General features: G+C 41.7%; 1 protein-coding gene across 1 annotated transcript in view; it reads right to left on the reverse strand.

The window, feature by feature from the left end:
• USP31 (ubiquitin specific peptidase 31) overlaps positions 1 to 20,452 on the reverse strand; it is a 164,175-nt gene that overhangs the window by 92,996 nt on the left and 50,727 nt on the right. The window contains exons 4-6 of the mRNA XM_078664786.1: positions 19,223 to 19,315; positions 11,937 to 12,072; positions 4,963 to 5,107 (exon numbers count right to left, since the gene is read on the reverse strand). Coding sequence (XP_078520912.1) covers positions 4,963 to 5,107; positions 11,937 to 12,072; positions 19,223 to 19,315 — 374 coding nt within the window. The remainder of the gene's footprint in view (positions 1 to 4,962; positions 5,108 to 11,936; positions 12,073 to 19,222; positions 19,316 to 20,452) is intronic.

Genomic DNA, 20,452 nt, shown 5'->3' on the forward strand with positions numbered 1-20,452 from the left:
GGGGCTTTTAGCAGTACCCATGGGGCATCATAATGTGAAAGACCCCGGGTCATGCTCATGTGATATCTTTCGGCGCAATACATGATGCACTTTATCTTTTTCTGTGACCATTACAGCATTTTGATACAGTTATATTTTACCTTTGCTTAGAGGGAAAGGATTTTGGAAGTCAAAAACCTGCCCTGATCCATCTTCAAATGCAGCAGCTGCCTCGTTTGTTTTTATGTGGCCAGTTTCTTGTTAGTGTTGTGAAGAGGGGGTGCGTGGGTTTGGTCACGATCTGGCGAAGTCCAATGTTGTGGAGGTTGTCCAGGAGGGATGTGGTGTTGGGGTGGAAGTTGAGGTCTCCCAGCAGGGTGTAGTTGGTGGATGCGATGGCATGCAGGGAGATGATGTCTGTGATGGAGTTGGCGGATGGTCTGCTGGTTCTCGAGGGTGGGTAGATTAGGGTTTTCGGAGGGCGGTGGTAGGGCTGGCCAGTATGCTGAAGTGCAGGTGTTCCATCAGGTCTGTGGGCTCGTCGGGGAGTGTGTTCTGAAGGTGATGTGGATGAATCAATCGTCTGTCCACTGGAGTTCGGTGGTGTGGTTGAAAGTGATGGAGTTTCCTGTTGTGAAGAGGGGGTGCGTGGGTTTGGTCACGATCTGGCGAAGTCCAATGTTGTGGAGGTTGTCCAGGAGGGATGTGGTGTTGGGGTGGAAGTTGAGGTCTCCCAGCAGGGTGTAGTTGGTGGATGCGATGGCATGCAGGGAGATGATGTCTGTGATGGAGTTGGCGGATGGTCTGCTGGTTCTCGAGGGTGGGTAGATTAGGGTTTTCGGAGGGCGGTGGTAGGGCTGGCCAGTATCCGGAAGTGCAGGTGTTCCATCAGGTCTGTGGGCTCGTCGGGGAGTGTGTTCAGGCGGAGGGTGGATTTGTGGATGATGGCCATTCCTCCTTCCGGGCGGGTGGGGAGGTCCTTCCTGGAGATCTTGTATTCTTGGGGAATGGCGATGGGATGGTCCCGAGGTGGTGTTGGTCCAGATTTCTGTGAAGAATGCTAGGTCTGGGGTGGTGCTGTCGAGGAGGCCCCAGATTTCTGTGGCATGTTTGTGGAGTGATCCGACGTTGAGGAGGATGCATTGTAGGGTCTTCGGTTTAGGTGTTTGCTTGCAGGCGGGTTGTGCTGGGTCTCTATTCCTGGCTGTGCTGTAGGTGTGCCAGCAGCAATGACCGCTGAAGGGTCCGTGGGTGTCAGCTGGTGATACTAGCTTGCAGTTGTTGGGGCCTGGAGTGCCGCTGGGTCATAGCTTTGGAAATGCAGAGGTCCAGGGTTCCTGGCGCTCGTCGCCGACGGGCACAGACGGGCTTACCTTTGGCACGCCCGCACAGCGGTCGCCATTAAGTAGGAGTCGGGGAGGGCTGGACAGCTGGGAGGGGAACTGGATTGGGTTGGTCGCGCTGGTTGTGCTGGGGGGGGGGGGGGGAGCCGCGGGGATGGCAGCGGCGGCAGTGAAAACAGGCGGAAAAGGGAAAAGAGTGGAATAAGGCAGAAAAGTTTAAGAAAAGTTGAGGTAAGAGATAGAAGGAGAGAGAAAAGGGGAGACTAAAATGAGGGTAAAAACGAATGAAAGCGGAGAGGAAAAGCGGAGCGCGAGAAAGGAGACAGAGGTCCACTGGACCACCAGGGATGAGGCGCAGGTGTAACCTGCGGGTTGAGGAGGGCCTCGAACACAAACACTCGAGTGTGCAGGGGCTTGGCGAAGGCCTTACTCAATGGTGGAGCTGAGAGGGTGGGAGAAGGAGTCAGTGGTATTGAGTTGGGACTGCATATGGTCATACAGGGTTACGCCAGGCAACACTAAACAAAAAGTATTGGTAAATCCAACCAGCCCTTCTACAGCCTTCCCTTCAGCAGTCTTCTGCTAATCTCCTTTGCCTTGTCTTTTCCCTGAATTACCACCAGATTATCACATTTACCTCATCACTGTCCACTTGCTCCTGCTCTCTATTCCAATAAAAACCTCAAGTTCTTACAATTCGCACCTCCCTTCACATCTAAAGTATTAATCCCATCCTACCTTGTCTTCTAAGCACGATGGTCTGGATTCTCCCTCACCTTAGAGCCTGTCGAAAAAGACTAATCTCCAGAGGGCAGCGGCCCTGTCCAAAATAAATCTACTCCCAGAACCCCGGGTCCAGGTGGATCTGCATCTCCTGCCCACTCTGCATCCAACACCCATGGCCCGAGTCAGAGTGGCTCAACTGTGCAGTGAGGTCTCCCTCAGCCGTCCTGACCACGACAATGCCTGCAATGTGAATTCAGAGGTTCCCCTGACCGTGACCGGCTCCGGTAAGAAGACTCAGACGTTGAAAAGCACCCCTGCACCCAATTCTCCTGAGCCTTGGTGAGCTGAACAGACGATGCCCCTACATCTCTATTTACCTCTGTTGCCGTTTGTCTCCCTTCTGCAACCTCTGGTGTAACACCTACAGCCTGTTTGCCAACAAAAGAATCTCCATTGAAGAGCATTGGGCGCCCAACGATGAAATTGCACCCTTCACTCGGCAGCCCCTGAGCCGCTGGTGGTGTATGTTTTGTGCTGCTTTGTGGGTTCCCCCTGTGCTTGCTCGGACCCCAAAGCTTGGCTCCTGCAACCAATCTACTTACCTGCAAGCAGTGTGGCTTTGTGTACCTCCAGTCTCCATTGTAATGCATTGGGCCAAACTCCGATTTTGACCTCTGCACCTTGCATCCCCCCCATGCCACCGGTGGTGGTGTTTTGGTACTCACGTCACCCTTGCCCCTTACTGACGATTGGTCCCATAGACTGGAACAGTAAAGTGTGATACTTATTAACCGCAATATTGTTTTCGCCATAGGATAACATTAAACTGTTCAGAAATAGTTATACAAGTGTCTACTTTTGAAAGTCAAAAGTCTTTTTTATTAAAAAACTCGCTTACCTTATTGCGGAGATCTTAGTCCTAAAATAAAAGGAAAGTATATTTGTCTAAAATTGTGTGGGTCTCCTTTTTGAGACGTGTGCCCAATTATTGGTCGATGCTGTGCAGTAAATGTCTTCCACTCCTCTGTGTTAGCCCTAAGGCTGCTTTCCCACTTTACGACTAAAAGAGCACTTTGGGTTTTACATTGAGCCCTGTACTCTTCTGGGGAAACCCTGAAATCTATGCACGGTATAACCACCTAGTGGCATATACAGAGCAAGCTTCCTGCAGGCATCAACTCCACTGCCACCAAATTCTGGTCAAACCAAACACAGAGTTCAGAGTACCTTAGGTTTTAAAATATAACTGACAAACACTCCACACAAACCACTCCACACAAACCAATCTACACCTTGACTTCAACACTGTAACCACTGATATTTTTCCTTCTCAACTGACAAAAATGCTCCCCTGTTGGATCGCCTCTTCTGACATCCTTCCACATGACATCACGTTAATCCAGGCACACCTATATTCCCGCTCTATGAGATACCAACCACATATCCCCCAAACGGATTCTATTTTTCTCCCTTGCTACATCCCCAGCTAAATATTCTCTATCCTGGTGGGAGTGGGAGCCCTAATGGCGAAGAGGGACATGGCCAAAAACTGGAAGTGGCTTGATGCCTCCCCCAAATGAGAGACTGGAGAGCAGGCATGGACCAATATGCTAAATGGGAAGATCCAATTTATGTAGCAGGTCGGTGGGCAAAGAAACACTCATGGGTATTGGGGGGGGGGGGGGGGGGGGTCGTACTATGGGGTGGTGGGGGAGACCAATTACGAATTTTCCTGCACCACTTTGGAAGGTTCCCCTTGAGGACCTGCACATTGTGTACTCTATTTTTATTGTTATTGAGACATATAATAAAATGTTTCTATTAAAAGAAAATCCCTATTCTCCACTTAGCCAATGCTTCTTTTCTTTTCCAATTGTATCTCTTATCACTTCCTCACCAACTGTCTCTCAACTGGTAGAAGAGTGACGGCTTATGAGGTATTCACTACATTGTGGCCAGGCGCTAGCTTATATAAGATGATTAATTCCCTCATTTCAAAGCATCCGAAATACATTGCATCCTTTTTCACAGTCCACAACATCACAGTGCAATTTGACAGCAATGAGATGCCCCATCTGACCTCAACTGTCAATTAGTACAGTTACCATTCGTTCAATATATTCCCATAATCAGAAACAAGATCTACTCAACTTCACCTTTCACTCTTCCTGAGTCCTAGTCAATGACCCGGAGGGCCACACTGCTGCAACGTGTGAATGTCTGTATCCTCCGTTGTACTCATTCAAACATCCTTCAACATTATGTCCTCTATGAAAATCTGTCCAAGGGCATGCTCCCTCTACTTTGCACTGACAACCTTTGTTACAAACTCAAGCTTATAAATTATCCTGCCTCACCTTGCTATTCAGATAAATTCCTCATCTGAAACTCTACTACTCAACCTAAGACATTACTAACCTGGAGCACATCGCAGTATTGGCCCTATGAGGGATCAACCTATAACTCCAATCTCTTTCTGACTTGGGTTCCTAAGCAATGTAAAAGCATTATAGAAGAATAATGTAACATATAATAATAGACCACAAAGGAAAAATAACCATTGAGGGCAAGTTCAAAATAGTCATAGTACACATAATCTTCAGTAGGAACAGGAGTAAATAATTCCCAGAGAGGAGCCAAATATGTCAGAATCTCTCTCACAAGATGCAGTACTTGCCAAAGTAATACACCAAAGACAATGTTGTCAACCCATTATTCAGTGAAGAGGGAGTGGGAGCCTTTCTAGTTACTAGGTCTGAGCTATACAATCCTTATGCACACCATAACACCAGCCTGTAGTGCCAAAACACAAAGTAGAACACTGGGCTCACCACAAATTCTCCTGGTGTAGTGTTTCTACACAGTCACTTAACAAGAAATGCTACTTTACAGAAGGGCTGCAAAGTCACTGTACCTCGAGGCGTCGGAACTCCTTCGGATCGAAAGATTTCAAGTGTTTCAAAGGCAAAGATGGTGTCACTTTCGTGGATTGTGTCCAAATCATCTGTATCTGAGAAGGAGCGATGAAACCCATCGAAATACATCTCAGTTAACACTATCTGAAACAGAAAACAGAAAAAACAGCACAGCTTTCATGTGTGTTTGCAACACAGCAGCATATGTAAGACTATTGCAATCAGGAAATACAGGGCACTGTGTACAACTGTTAAACCCCACAGGTTACCCATACCTTTTTTCTTGCTTAGCACCTTGGATAGAATCACTAAATATAAAGCTGCCAATTGTAGGTATTGTGTGGTAGCCTGCCTTCTTTATGCAATGCATGAATCTCTAGAGACAGAAGTACTTTTATACTGGCTGGTGTCTCATCATGACACTCAGAACAGGCAGAAACAAGGGCTTCACTCAATATACACAAATAACACATTACAATGCTCCACCAGAGGAAGCTTCTACAAATTTTACAGCTATCAGATAAGCATATTGTTCCTTTGATAAAGCTTAGCGCCACCTGATTCATGCACTTAGGTACCATGGGTAAATATGTCAATATCCAATGCTGTAAAAATGAACAGACAGCATACATGTTTTGAAAACGATGTGTAAAAACTTATTTCACTGACCAGAATTAAATTACATTTTATGGAGCTACATTGTGAGACAACGCATGACTAAGACATGGAGACTACAAACCCAGGTGCCCATTTCTGAGCAATGAAGCGTTTAACTAAACTTTAAAAGCTGCTAAAGGAGCAAATAATTTACATTTAAGAGAGGCACACAATTCGTACTACATCAGGCCTTGCACGGTCACTTGAACGCTCGCCACACAGCATTCATATTTAGTGATACTGAATTACTTACCAGTAATTGTCATTACTCATATAAAGTTTATCGTATTTTTTTTTGTAGCTTGACTGCGAGCTTTGACAAGGGACACAAATTAAGACATTTGAGCTCCTCACCTTTCCTCCAAATAAAATCTTTCCCTGCGCAGAACACCAGTCCAATCTTAATTCGGAGGAGTTCACAGACATCCTGTTTTCTATCACCAGAGCCTTCCATCAAATCAATCTCAGTAGAGTTTTCAAGTTGCGTTTCTAAATAGAATTAATCTTCAATTCACATAGACACAGCACGTCCGCTTGAGAACAGTGCTTCAAAATAACTTCCGTTAGAAAAAAAGTTGCTTCTCCGAAAAGGAATTAGTCAATGAATATGCAGAGGTCAACTGACCCATTATTAATCCAATACATTTTCCAATTCCTTGAAAAAGGACCACTGCATTTATGAAACATTTTAACTTGTAACTGAATAAGATATTCCAAGAGATCAGAGGCAAACAAAGGGACACCCACTCTTAAAGTTGTAATCTCTCTACTCTTGATGTCTTAGATAGCCAAATACACAAGTCTAAGAATTAGTTATCAGATAGCTACTGAATGGCAGATGTAATTTGAGGGGTTCTGAAATCAAACTTCTGACGGAAGGAATAGTTGCCCAACTGTAATAATAATTATCTCCCAGGATCATAACCTTAAACATTGAATAGTCTCGGGCAAGCGCATAATCACATAACACTTTAAAAAACATGTAAAAGTATATCTTTGGACCGTAGTACACTACTTATATGTTTGCATCCTAAAAAGGCTGAAAACTGATTCATTTAATTTTCATTTTAAAACGAAATCCATCATATAAAATGAGTCCCCATTAGAAAAGAATCTTTCACAAACCTTTTTAAAAAGGATATGAATGTGGGACATTGTTAGCCATTAGGCTGAAATATAAAGCATAGGAATGGAAAACTGGCAGTGTGCCTTCAAGGGACTCACAGTTTACCTAGTTCCCCATCATGCCCCACAGGTTAGGTCAGGTCATTTTTATGGAAAGAAATAGACTATCCTGGGTAAAGATGGATGGAAGCTATAATATTTCTAACCCGGGGAATGTGGAAGTGTTGCTTACGACTATGATGGGGATTCTCGTGGGAGAGAACTACAATTACAGTTAAGCAACTTTTCCTTCCCTTCCAGGTGATCCTCATCAATAGTCATTAGCACTGAATAAAATAGCAAACTCGCCCCATAAATAAGTTTCATTTTGTTGAGATAGCATTTCAAAACTCTTAACATCTGCAGAATCAAAAGATCGCTGTACTGTAGTTGATGGATTAGGAAAGAATGTAGGTAATGTGAAAATCTGAAACCATTTAAGGAAAATTACCGGTTCTCATTACTACTATATTACTATGGAATACTTTAAATGGTTCAGTAGCCCATGAAGCCCAAATTTCACTAAATCTGCACGCAGAGGTAATAGCAACTAAATAACGTTGCCTTCCATGTAAAGAGGTTTTGTGAATTGGTTCAAAGGGGTGGTCACATTAATTTAAATAGTACAATGTTTAGTACCCAAAAAGGAGAGGGAGACTTAATAGTAGGAAAACGTTCTTAATACCTTCTAAGAAATCTTTCATTCTAAAGAAGGTGGTTTGTGAATGAGATTTCCTATAGTCAGTTTTATATGAGAGGTGTACTTTAATATATGAAAACTGTATGACAGATCTTGCTAGAGAAAGTAGGTAAAGGATTACTATATGTTCCCGCCATGTGGATTGATCAAAGCTGTTTTGAATGCACAAAATGCAAAGTCTTTCCCATTTAAATGCATATGATTTTCTAGTGGAAGGCGATTTGGCTTCTAGTACAGCATGCCTGCAATTTTGTGGTAACTTTAGGTGACTATATTGCAGAAATTCCAGAGCTAGGCCGCTAAGTTCATCGACAGAAGGTTGGGGTGCAGAAACCAGCGGTTTCTTGAGTGGATGCTTGGATAGATGAGATCTGTGAACCTCCACTGGAGAGGCCATTTTGATTTTATCGATATCATTCTGGTCTTGGGCTGACAGAACTTGGTATGAGGCGGACTGGAAGAAATGCGTAAAGAAAATGTATTTTACCAGTCTATCAAAAGGGCTTTACCCTTCAGCCTTAGTCGGTAGAATCTGGAAGCTTAATGTTGGCAATTCTTGTTTCTGAAACTAAATCTGCCATCTCACAGTTCCATCCACTTCCCTAGCTGCAGGAAGCACATGCACTACAAGAAGCCTCTGAGCTCTTGCCAGGTTCCATCACTGAACACTGATAGGGTGGTCTATGCCCGCTTTGGACAGCAACCCATCTCATACTCACTGCTGCACAGAGTAACCAGTGGCGCTTCGTCCAAACTCGCTATGGTATGGACTGGTTATTCATAGGATGGACATGCACTAGCAGCTGTGTGACCACCAGTGCTGCGCGATATACTTCTTCCACATGATGTCATAAAGCATACTCCTGGTGGTCTGTCACTCTCACAGAGACTCAAAAGCAACATGGAATGGGTTCCTCCTACTCCATCACAAGATATAAGACAGGCCTTTTACAATACACTTATAATGAATTTCTGTACAAAGACCTCATTTGACGTGCCTCGTTAGTTGGTTGCTGCATGCTTTGCCGTTGGTTGCCTTAACACTGGCCAGTGATCCGTGCTAACAGTAAAGGGTTAATTAGAACAAAAACATGCATAGTGGCAAGCTATTTTTATGGTTTCCTGAAGGGGTTCATGAAGATTGTGCAACATTCTACTCCAGTTGGAGTAGCAGCACCTATTGGGGGAGGGGGGGAGGGGAGGGGGTTAATCAAAGTAGGCAGCTCCCACAGTGGCGCTACAAAAATCCCGGCCAAGAAATATTTTGGGCCCTGAACACATTACATAAATTAAGCACTGTGTAGTCTCAAAAAGGTTAGGACAATCACTTCCCTTTATGACCAGAAAGACAAAGAAAGAGACAGCATATCATCTATTAAGCACTGTGTAGTCTCAAAATGTTTAGGACAGTCACTTCCCTGTATGACCGGAAAGCAAAGAAAGAGAACGCAGCTCATCTAGTGTACTAGAATTACAACATAAGGTTGAAGACTAAATGGGAACTTGCTATATCAAGAGTTGCAGCCAGTCAGCTATTATGAGCAAAATATGCCCCTCTCATATTAAAAGGTGAAAGCAAAAGACAGAGGCTACCAGATAAACTCATGAATGACTTGCAAAGCTTGAAACAATACAGAATCAGCATCAACCATATGTTGAAGCAAGGAAAGAGCAATAAGAACGTTTTCCACAAGGATCTTCTTGTGCCAACAAAACCCTTCATCTACATTGTCGTAAAACAGCAGTATGTTTATATATGTGGTGGGCAAGCAAGGTGATCTTTTTGGAGGATTGCCTACCAGCTAGGGTAGAAAACATAAGTCTTTGTTTTTCATGGAGTTATTTTCACAATGATGTGCTACATTACCAATGAATATTCCTGGGGGAGACCCTGTCAGTCCATTTTAAACCTGCATTGCAGTTTTGCACAAGATGAGCACCAGCTTCACATTGTCAAGGAGTCTCGATATGCTGGGCAGCAAATTCAAATAACATTACAGTAAATTGAATTCCCATATATTTGTAAAAGCGCAAAAAACACAAGTAAAACCTTACACAACACAGAGTTCATACAGCAGCGAGGTGAACAGCGAGGCCCGCACATCGACAGATACCAATTGCATGTTACAGAGTCCCTGTCTAATAACTAACGAAAGCAACAAGAATGACCGAATGTTAGTAGTTACTTCACAAGTTGGTACATCTGAAATCATTACATCATGGTCATTACATCGGGAGTGACTTTATATCACCTATTTGCATCAAAAGGGCCTTTACATCTGGGTTTTACATCAAACTGCCTTTACCTCGCATGCCAAGTAATATTATTAACCCTTTACAACACATACAAAACTACTTAATCTATAAATATATGCATTTATTTGTAAATTTATACATACATTTAAAAATATATTTGTTTTTCAACATGTATAAAATACTAATTCACCTCTAATCCTTTATGGGGTCTGAAGTTGCATGCTACTCGCCAAAAAAGCGCTTCAACACCCCATCAAGGGTAGCAAGCGCTGTATAAATGCAAACCTTTTTACCTCTTCTACCCCTTCACTAACTTTCTCAATTCGAATTACTAAATAACATATCCACCACTCAAATTACTTTTATATTTCTCTATACTAATTCATCACTAACACTGTATGGGTTCCAGAGTAGTGTGATACTCGCCAAAAAAAGCACTCAAACACCCCATTAGGGGTTGCAAGCGCTATATAAATGCAAACCTTTCTACCTTCTCTATCACTCCACTATCCTTCTCAATCCAAATAACTGACTAACATATCAACCGCTCAAATTACTTTCCTATTTTCACTATACTATTCACCACTAATCATTCAAGGGTTTTGGAGTAGTGTGCTACTCGCTGAAAAGCGCTTTAACACCTCGTCAGGGGTAGTAAGTGCTATATAAATGCAATTACAATATATATCTACAATAAGTGTTTATAATTAGGGTTACATAGTCTAACAAATTTTAATGCTAAAAACATGTTAAACTACATTAATTTAATGTAATTTATTATTTAAATTATTATAAATACATTTTTAGATCACCCATTCCTACACTCAAATGCCCTTATACACTTCCCATCCCTAAACTCTAAAAACGTCTACTACTCCTACAAATTACCCATTCCTGCACTCTATAACAGCCATAATTGCCTCATACACTCTCCATTCCTAAACCCCAAAACTCCATACTATCCCTATATAATAACCCATCGCTGAACCATAAGAACTTACCATTACTAAAAACTATGATCCCTAAAAAGCCAAACCACCCCGAAAAACGATTAATCTCTAAACCCCAAAATCCCATTCCCACACCATAATTTAAATTGACTTTTTAACTAATGACCGCATACTAAACAAAGATGTTTAAAATACCAATGCTTACTGAATATTGTTTTTTTCCCTTTAACAAATATTAATAAAAAAGATATACATTTATTTTATTTCATATTTTAAACTTAATTACATATAATGCATTCATTTTCTTGAATTTGAATACAAATGTGTTCAAACGTGTGTTTTTGAATGGGTGTATAGATACACTGAAGTGTGTGTATATAGATACATATGACCTTGTGCAAATATATATATATTTTTAAAACATATATACACATATACAATCCATATATAATAAACTTAATTGCGAAGTCCAGGCCCACAACGCAAAACAATTAAAAACATACTTGCGGTGTAAATAATTAGCTGGGATGTAACATCTCTCAAAGTAAAGACTGTGAGGTAATGGTAACATACAGAATGGCTATCGTCTCATATGGAGATTTCATCACATTCTACACTATATCAACAATTTCCACAGTACAAAACTGAGTTCACATGATATGATACTGAGTTGCACCAAGGCTATTCCTGGCATGGTGTGGAATGTTGCATGTTGCATATTCTGACAACATAACTTCCACCACACAATGATGTTTTGGGTTGTAACTACTACACGAGGGCAGAGCAACCAACTGGGGCTTTTTCCAAGTCAATATGAAATTACAAGTGGTTATTGAGGATTTCTAGTGTTATTGCCAAACACTAAAGTATGTTTTGTGTTTAGTAAAAGTGTTGTCGTTGTCAAATGCCACTCACCTGCAATCAGAGTATGAATGTGTTGGTATTGTGAGTTTAATCACAGGAGGTCAAAGATGCGGCCATTCCACAACATTTACATTCTGAAAGGCAAGCAACCTGTGCTTATTTCCATTTTTGACAGAATCAGGCTCCCTGCCTTAAAGTCTGTGTTGTGCAGACTTGTGGCTATGTGTCACAGGAGAACCCAGGTGATTTGTCCTCATTGTATTCTAGACCGCCCCATGTGTGTGTTGCACTCAATATATTATGTAAGACATGTCCACCTAGATGTAGAACATCCTCAAAGCTTGGGGTGAAAACTCGCACTTGGGTTTGGGATTACCCTTACCTGATCCGGGGGGATTTTGGTCTCCATAGACACCGCTTCTCGCAGCCGGGCCACTGTTCCAGACAGCGGGACAGCCACTCCGATGCGCATGCAATGCGAGCATTTCCCCTGGTATACCACAGTAACATACAAGGGCCTGCAGTAAAGTGAGACAATAGGCATGGGTCTGAGACTGCAACAATACCAGGGGACCGCATGCAACGCCCCCAAACATGCATGATCCCTGGGCTGTGGCATGCTCAGCGCACCCATTCCCAGAGCAACTCTGCAGCCCTTGTCATATGCTTTAACGAGTAGTCCCAATCCACATAGGACTTGGGATACAAACAATATGCGCACCTTCACATTGCCTGCATTTCTATTAGTATGCACCAACTTACAAGGGTGTAATAAATTCTACAGAGCCCAATATCCTAACCATATGCAGTGCTTAATCAATATCACATTCAAATCATACATTACACAGAGCCGGTCATCTTAACTGTATACATTGGTTCACAAGCTGACACAAGGCTTGATAGTTTGTAGTATCAATGTGCAGCTCTAACAGAATAAACTTATCAAAATACAGTGCTTTACTGAAAACACAGATTTTTCTATTTTCGTCACAATTCACAAGATACAGGACATGAAGAATTACAGGGCCTGTGTAGGATGCTAGAATTTCAATACATGACTAGGGTGTGCAAAAAAACAATGCTACTGAGAGTGCAATGGAAGACAGGCTGTGGTATTAAGTTGGCTATGTTAAGGCAATGTAAGTGTGCTGATGTTGCTGCCCTCCTCTAGTTTGTGTAGGAAAGAGCCACTTCACCATGTTCTCAACAGGATTAAGAAATAGAGGAAGCTATTATAAAAGACAATTTTTCAACAAATTGATTTCTAATGTTTTAACTCCGGTAGACATTTTCAAATTCTTAAAAACATCTTTCTACACTTTTTACCATTTTTTTGTAAATAGGCTGCCTCCTTTTTGTGAATTTCTACTGAGGAGACAGAAAAAGATCAACAGAGCACAAAAGGCACTGTCTGTATATCCATTTACGCAGCAAATGTACAAAATAATGTTTTCTTGTTGGTGCAACGTAAAAGAAAATAGTTGCTTTGCACCTGCAGCTCGCATCTGTAATGGATCTCCAGACTGTACTGCATGTCCTCTGCCTACAAATGTTGCCATGCCTGAAGGCAGCTCAAATTGTAGGAGAACTCAACTAAACCATGAAAATTAAGATAGATGGCAATAAACTTTGTTAAACCTCACAGAAATTAAACCATAAATAGGAAGAAATGTTTAAAAAGACAGGGAAAGCAAAACTAAATAGGTAGTGGTATTTATATACTGTGATTCTAGGGGAGAAGGTGAAAATCTGCAGAAATGAACTTATCTTGGAACTAACACTGCTGGTAAATGTTAAGTTCAAGCTTATAACAACTGGACCCATTGTTACGGTTTGTGCTAGAATGAAGCAGCAAGAATTTGAAGACACCTACAATATTGTTGGTTACCAATACGAATGGACTGTTCAGAATTAAAAGTGCTGCAGGCAAGCTTCAGGCTGATGACTGCACACACATGAGAGCTAAACTCAGTCTCACATAGGGGGGTAATGAATCTTTGACAGCTACAGGATTAGTAACAAACTGCTACAGGTACCAAATGGAAGATGACAATTTAAATAGAAGCAATAGGGGCATCTGATAACTGGGGAGATTATAGAGAGGGATCATGTTCTGAAACATGGACTCCGACATATACTGCCACAGCCAGAAACGGAAAGGCCTGGTACCAATGTCACAACATTTATCCAGGCCCTGCATGGCATGGCCTAGTAACCACTCAAAATCCTGCAGCAATGTACAGTTTCACTTTTGTCGAGGTCCTGCGGAAAGAAGCAGGGAGATTGATGTAACTGTGATGCCTAGTGGTTAGAAAGAGTTTGAATTAGGCATAAGTCTTGGTGAGAGGAGCTAGACACTTCTGGACCATAAACGTATAAATAAAACAAAGAATAGTAAGGTTTACGTTCTTTAAAAGGAAGGAACAGGAAGATTATGGCTCAGCAGTAACACTCATTTGCTTATGTATGCTTTTGGGAGATTCCCCTGACGAAGTGCCCAGGGTGGCACGAAATGCATTGGGAAACACCACTTAATAATTTGAGAAAATCAAAGGAGAATGTGATTAACAACAAATACTGAAGAATATATTATGCATTGAATAAATACAAAGAACCGCCGCAAACATATTTTTGGGATACACATGTAGAAAGAACATTAATCGCAGCCGCGATTCATAAAGCAGCGCCCAGAGGGTCGCCCTCTAAGATTAGAGGACGCATTCATTGATTCATAGGAGACACTTCAAGGTCAAGAAAGTGAAATCTCTGTGGCACGCAACAACTTTTCAAACTAACACACAGAAGCTTCTGCGCAATCAAACCTATTTCTGATTTCTTTAAAAGGAAGGAACAGGAAGATTATGGCTCAGCAGTAACACTCATTTGCATATGTTTCTGGCTGAAGGCTTGAAGAGAAGAAACCAGCCCTGGTGCAACAATGTAACCCAGAGGCCGAACATAGATTAGCAGTGAACAATACTATAGAGGGAGAAAACAGCAACATGTTGGGTTACCTTGCACCTGTGTAACCCACAACTGCTACTAGAGTGGCATTGCCAGACTTAAACTGATCAGAGTTATTTCTAGCAGACTTATGTCTAGCTGGAGAGGTTTGTGATTATTGAGTTGGGGGAGGGTCATGACTCAAACTGGCTGTGTTGTGCTAAACTAGACGATGGTGATAGGGCCTATCATGTTTATAGTGTACGTGGAGGGTTTACTATACTGTCCTTGCTCTTTGGACACAGTAGGTCAGTGGTTGATAGGGGAACGTGTTGTGGTTTGATTAAAGATCACTTAAGGTATGAAAATGGAAATGGCACGCCATATCTTATGGATTTACATAAGCGTGCCATTGGGGGAAGGTATGCACGCGTGAGCAAAACATTCTTGAGGAGAGTAACTGAAAAAGGAGTGCAATCTATCCCTTATTTTGGATATTAAATGTATAATTGCCCCCTTCGATTGTTTGCACCCAGGTAAATTAAGGATTAAATTGACAATAAAATGTAATGTCACATGTAAGGCGGAACATCACGTTCACAAGAGGGAGTTGATGTTGTTCAATGAGTACCATCAGAGTATTTTTAAGATCATTCGTTTTTTGCTGTAAATATCTTCTACTGGCATGTGAATAATATGTAAAACATTGATCTCATGAAATGAAATTTTGTAAACAGGAATGTGTAAATAGTTAGTCACATGCAGCAACACATTAACTGGAGGAAAGCAGTGGGTTATAGGATTTGTATTCTGTGCAGCACAGGTGGTTTCTGGTTGGGTAATTAGAGTCACGTCGATAATTAGTAGGCACATAGGAGGGAGTGGTCAGATGCGTGGTTGGAAATGGGGGTTGTCACTTGGGAGATGGCAGTTGAACACTTTCACGGTGGTGCTTTGGAAAGCAGCTAAGTCTGTTTTCCTGTCAAGCGTGGGATGAAGTTTTTGCAAGTATTTTTTAAAATGTGTTTTGTTTCTGTGTTTGGAGCATGGCGTGAGTGTATTGAAGTATAATAAGCATAATACAGGAGCTGGTGATCATGATGAACTGTTTGAGTAAGTTGGGAGGTAGCTGCAGTATATCATCATAAATATATTACTTACCTGTAGAACAGCAGTTAACAAGACTGCTCCACTTTTAGAGGCTTTTGACACTTCTGGTCATACCCAGATACTATCAAAAAATACTTTGAAACCCAAAAGCCTGTGTAAGGCTAGGTGGGATACAACATGCCTCACAGCACCTTCAACCTTCAACCACCCAACCACCCAACTCCATATGATCTTGATAAACACAGACTCCCAATAGTACTGCGTGCAAAGAAAGAAAAATAGTCTTCAGGGATAAACTGAAAAATTATGAAGTAAATTGAAATCCTAACAATGCAGCAAATATTTAATCATAATGATCAACAGTTCCGACATACCAGATCACGCAGTCAAAGCTACACCACAAAAAATGTATATTTATGAAGTACAAAAAGATGTTACAAAAAATAATTGTTTCATACGTAGTTGTCACAATTACAGCTTAAGATGATTATCAGCATTAACATCCTGTCTTCGAGTTCATGTAAAAAGTCCATGCTCATGACAGGAGCAGACTGGGAAATGGGGACGACTAATTATTTCAGGGAAAGGTTAGTTTTTCCCCAAAGTTCATCCTACCGCAGTAGGAGTCCAACGTTTTTAATCAAGCAGTAGAATGCCTTCCTAGAATTGTCGACGCTTTTTGCTCAACGAAGATATCCAAGGTCTCATCACAACAGTCTCACTGATCTATACTTATGACTATAGATATGTACATTTGTGAAAATGGCAGCCCACCACCAAATCCAGTTAAGGATACTGTGCCCCTCATGATGTAAAATTCAGAAGTGTCTTGGGGAAAAAGTCACCAATCAGCACAAAGAGCTTGTTGACTGATCAAGAAGAGATGGACTTAGGTCTGATAGCTGTGAACTGGCTCTTTTTATGTATACATTTTTATACTTGGCTGGTGAACCAGCATTGCCATGGGGGACTAAAAGGAAGTCACTGGCGCAATAGTTTCTGGTCCCTAAATGTACCAGTCAGGAATGCGAAAGCGGTGTGCAGAACTGCCTGCTTAGCTGATAGAGATACACAGGAGGGCTACACGACCTAATCTATTGCTTTGTTAACCAAATGTCACCCATAGCACATACACATAATAGTCAGTGCAGAATACAAGCATGTGGCATAATAGGATTTCTAAGTGTTATGTAGTTGTCAGACCCCGTCTGGAGTGAGGAAGGATGGATTGGGGGATGCAGGAAAACCAGGGACTACTGGGCCTCAACCGCTGGGGTAGTTTGCCTCGGATATCCCATTGGCCCAACAGACTATGGTTCTGCCTACTGGCCCAAATACTACCCTAGCAACCTCCAAAAGCTCTCTATGATTACACAAAAATTACTCGAAACCCCCCTTCGCATCCTCCTCAATCCACCCTCAAGACCTCTGTTTTGAAAGGAAGTTTTTTATCCTTGGCGAGATTTAGGAGAATCGGAACTCAAAAAACAAGCGCTGAAGATCTACCTAGAGACAGTGGTGTTCAGTTAAAATAGGCAATAGTTATTTAACTGAAAATCCAGTTATGGAATGGGGTATGATTACTAAAATCATACAAATATAATCTAAAACCGTGTGCAAGATCCAAGAGTGCTTATTTTAAAGAGGAGAAACTCTTGCAAATATCGCAAATAACCTTTGGGTAAGACACTCTTCTTTTTAGGTTATTTTTGTATGCGGTTCCTTCAAAAAAATGTGAATGCTTTTACTCGCCTTTGATTTGCACGTAAAAGAAAATAAACCATATAAAGGCGTGTAAATAGGCAGCAGCTGGTTTCAGAGCAGAATGGTAAAGCAGAAATGAGCTTGTTAATATTTCCACTTCATGAAGCCAAAATCTCTGAAACGAGGGCACAGTCCTAAATTATTTTAGCAGAAATCTTTTTAGGATGTGCTTATTTTATTTGTTTCAATCAACCTTTTTGTTAGTATCATCAACAAACCATTTTTTCTGAGGTAAGGCTGATTAATAAAGGCCTTTACCCATTACATTATCTCCCTCACCCACCAAAGCAGCCTTCATGATCCAAGCAATATCTGCTATCTCAAAGGTAGAGGAATGCACACACTTAGGTTACTGTGATAGCAACCCAATGCACACCCTCAAAATTGATGTGTGTGGGAACATCTAGGTCCTTTGGGACAATGCAAGGCTGAGCAGCTCCACCCATGTTCTCGCAAACCCTAGTAAGCCATGACTCTAATGGCATCAATAAGAGGTTGGTAACGCACTTTTTAGGGTGTAAGAACAGGAAGTGTTTCAGCATCATCTTTTCAAGTTGAATGTAAATGGTACTAAAAATTAAGATGTGGGTCACCACAGACTGCTTGAGTGAGGGCAAATTTCTTGGGATTCAGTTAAATGTCATGTTGCAGTTCTGCAAAGAATACACTTGAGAAGGCTATGGAAACTCTGTGCATAGTTGAAAATATATCCAATGGTAGATATTTGTTGCTTCGGAGGAGGGCGGGTGTTACTGAGGGGGGCGGGGGGGATATTCTGAACTCTTAGACAAGAAAAAGGTGCAAGAACGAGTAGTTTGTTGTGATCACAGTGCTGAGCGGAGCACATAATGTATAAACGGAGGTTGACGGATGGCTTAGGCTCTTTTGATAGTGTCTGTGACATTACTAACATTTGGAGGATTACGCACATTATATCAACAGAAGACAACTCGGATTAAAATCCTTGGGTAAAAACACAAAAGGCATAAGAGAAAACCAGAGACATCAAATGACTAGGAATGACACCTCATGCTTAAGCAAAATCCAATATTGAATGGTGTCTGGTGAGGATGTACAGGTGGTCACATGCAAGTGGTAAAAAAAGAGTGGATCAAGAATGACACTTTGCTGCCAATAGGGCTATAGCCGGGCAATATCTTTGCCACAATGATAGCTACTGGTTAGAAACCGCACACACTAGCTTTGAATGAGACAGTAAAAGAAAATGGAGCCAGGCAGTGAACTACATCATTTATAGATATTCAGACGACTAAAGTGTAAATCTAATAATGTTCCCGTGGCATGGAGATGCATGGGTGAGTGGAACTTGCTGATTCTGCCCGCGGACTAAACATCAAGTCGTGCTGATTTTTTGCACCTGGAGCTATTTCTGCACTGGAAAATCAGGGCAAACGGCACAACATGGCACGCCAGAGGGTGCTGCTTCTTTTTTCTATTAGAGTTGCAGCTCTCATCGCGAACGGTCACGATCACCCACGTTGAGAAAAGCTCGCTGGAGGACACCAACTAATCATTGCAGAAAAAACTCAGCCACACCACGGTTGGCGGAGATTAGCCAGAACTCCGTGTTACAAGCCTAATGTGGAGTGAGCAAAATTGGTGGAGTGGAATTTATCACCCACCCCTATTCAGATGTACAAACTAGAGACCAATGCAGCACTGAAAGGCACAGAATGCATAAAACATTGTAGATGGGCTAGCATGTTAGTCAAAAGAAATCTAAATTGGATAATGTATTTCTTAATTGGGGACAGGCACTCGTGGACGGGCTAACAGTTTCTTTTGTATGAGACAGTGCGCTGCCTAGACCAGAAACAATTGAACTCTTACCGTGTGTGAGGCAGTGGGATCGGCAAAGAGATGCAAAGGAAGGGATCAAACGTATTGCTCTGTTTCTGGCAATGAGGACACGTCAGGGAAGACCTGGAATGAAACAGAAGGCACCAAACTAATTTACACACAACAAAGGGCAGTTTTTGAGAGAAAGACAAAAACGAATACAAGCCAAAAGAAAAAGGTGGCAAGCGAAGGAAAAAAAGAGAAAAGCACACAAAGAAAACAGAGAAAGGAAAACCAAAAAAAGAAAATTGAACATAACACCCCCAAAACACAATACTAAAGAAGAACTACAGGTCTCAAACACTGTGGCATAAAGAGGAGAACATGCTATGAGTTTTTCAATAAAAGGAGATAAACCGGTTTATGTGCCAGTTTAGAATAATTACAATAACAGATTAACTACAATACGATTTCTTTATTCCCAAATCTCACTCGCCCCACAACGCACTTCTCTATGTTACCATTCTTTTTCTCTTACCACGACCCCCTAGCAAGAGCCACGTTCCTGGAAGTTGAATGGTTTAAGTGGGAAACTGAACATTTTATGAAAGCATTGAGAGACTTTCAGTAAAACCATACAAAGAGTCTCTTTAAATTAGAGTTTTAGTGAGCCACTTGGCACGTGGTTAAATGGAAATTAAATCAAAATGGCACTGGACAATAACCTCAAATGGATCCTGGGTCAACATTAAAGATTTAAAATTAAGACAGCAGTCAGGTGGGATGCCAGAGAGAAGACTATAGCCGGAAAAGAAATCTAATTTGTGAATTCAAACTTTGTGCTGCTTCCTTAACAGTGTGTGGCAAGAATTAGATTGTAAATGGGTCTGAGCGACGAGAAAACCACTAGGCTGATATATCAACCTCAAATCTCACATGCCACTGTTGAAAAAATCTACAAGATACCAGTCATGGAGGTGAAAAGGTAGGCTACAGCTATAAGCCTCGGTCAGAGTCACTGCACTCGAACATGTAATCTGAATCACTGGTGTATTAGGCACTAGTGGCCAGAGAATGAAGAACTCTTGGCACCATGGGTGCCATAAATCTATTACAACAGTCACTTTATTTTAAACTCATTTTATGAAATCATGCTCATCACCGAAAAATGTGAATAAAGATATGACGAATATCTCACTATATACATGGCATTTGGAAAATGGCAATCTCAAAGCAGAATGTTAACTATAAGCGTAGGGACGCTTTTACGGCCCATCACTT

This window comes from Lissotriton helveticus, chromosome 10 (assembly GCF_964261635.1).
Source record: "Lissotriton helveticus chromosome 10, aLisHel1.1, whole genome shotgun sequence".
Taxonomy (NCBI): Eukaryota; Metazoa; Chordata; class Amphibia; order Caudata; family Salamandridae; genus Lissotriton; species Lissotriton helveticus.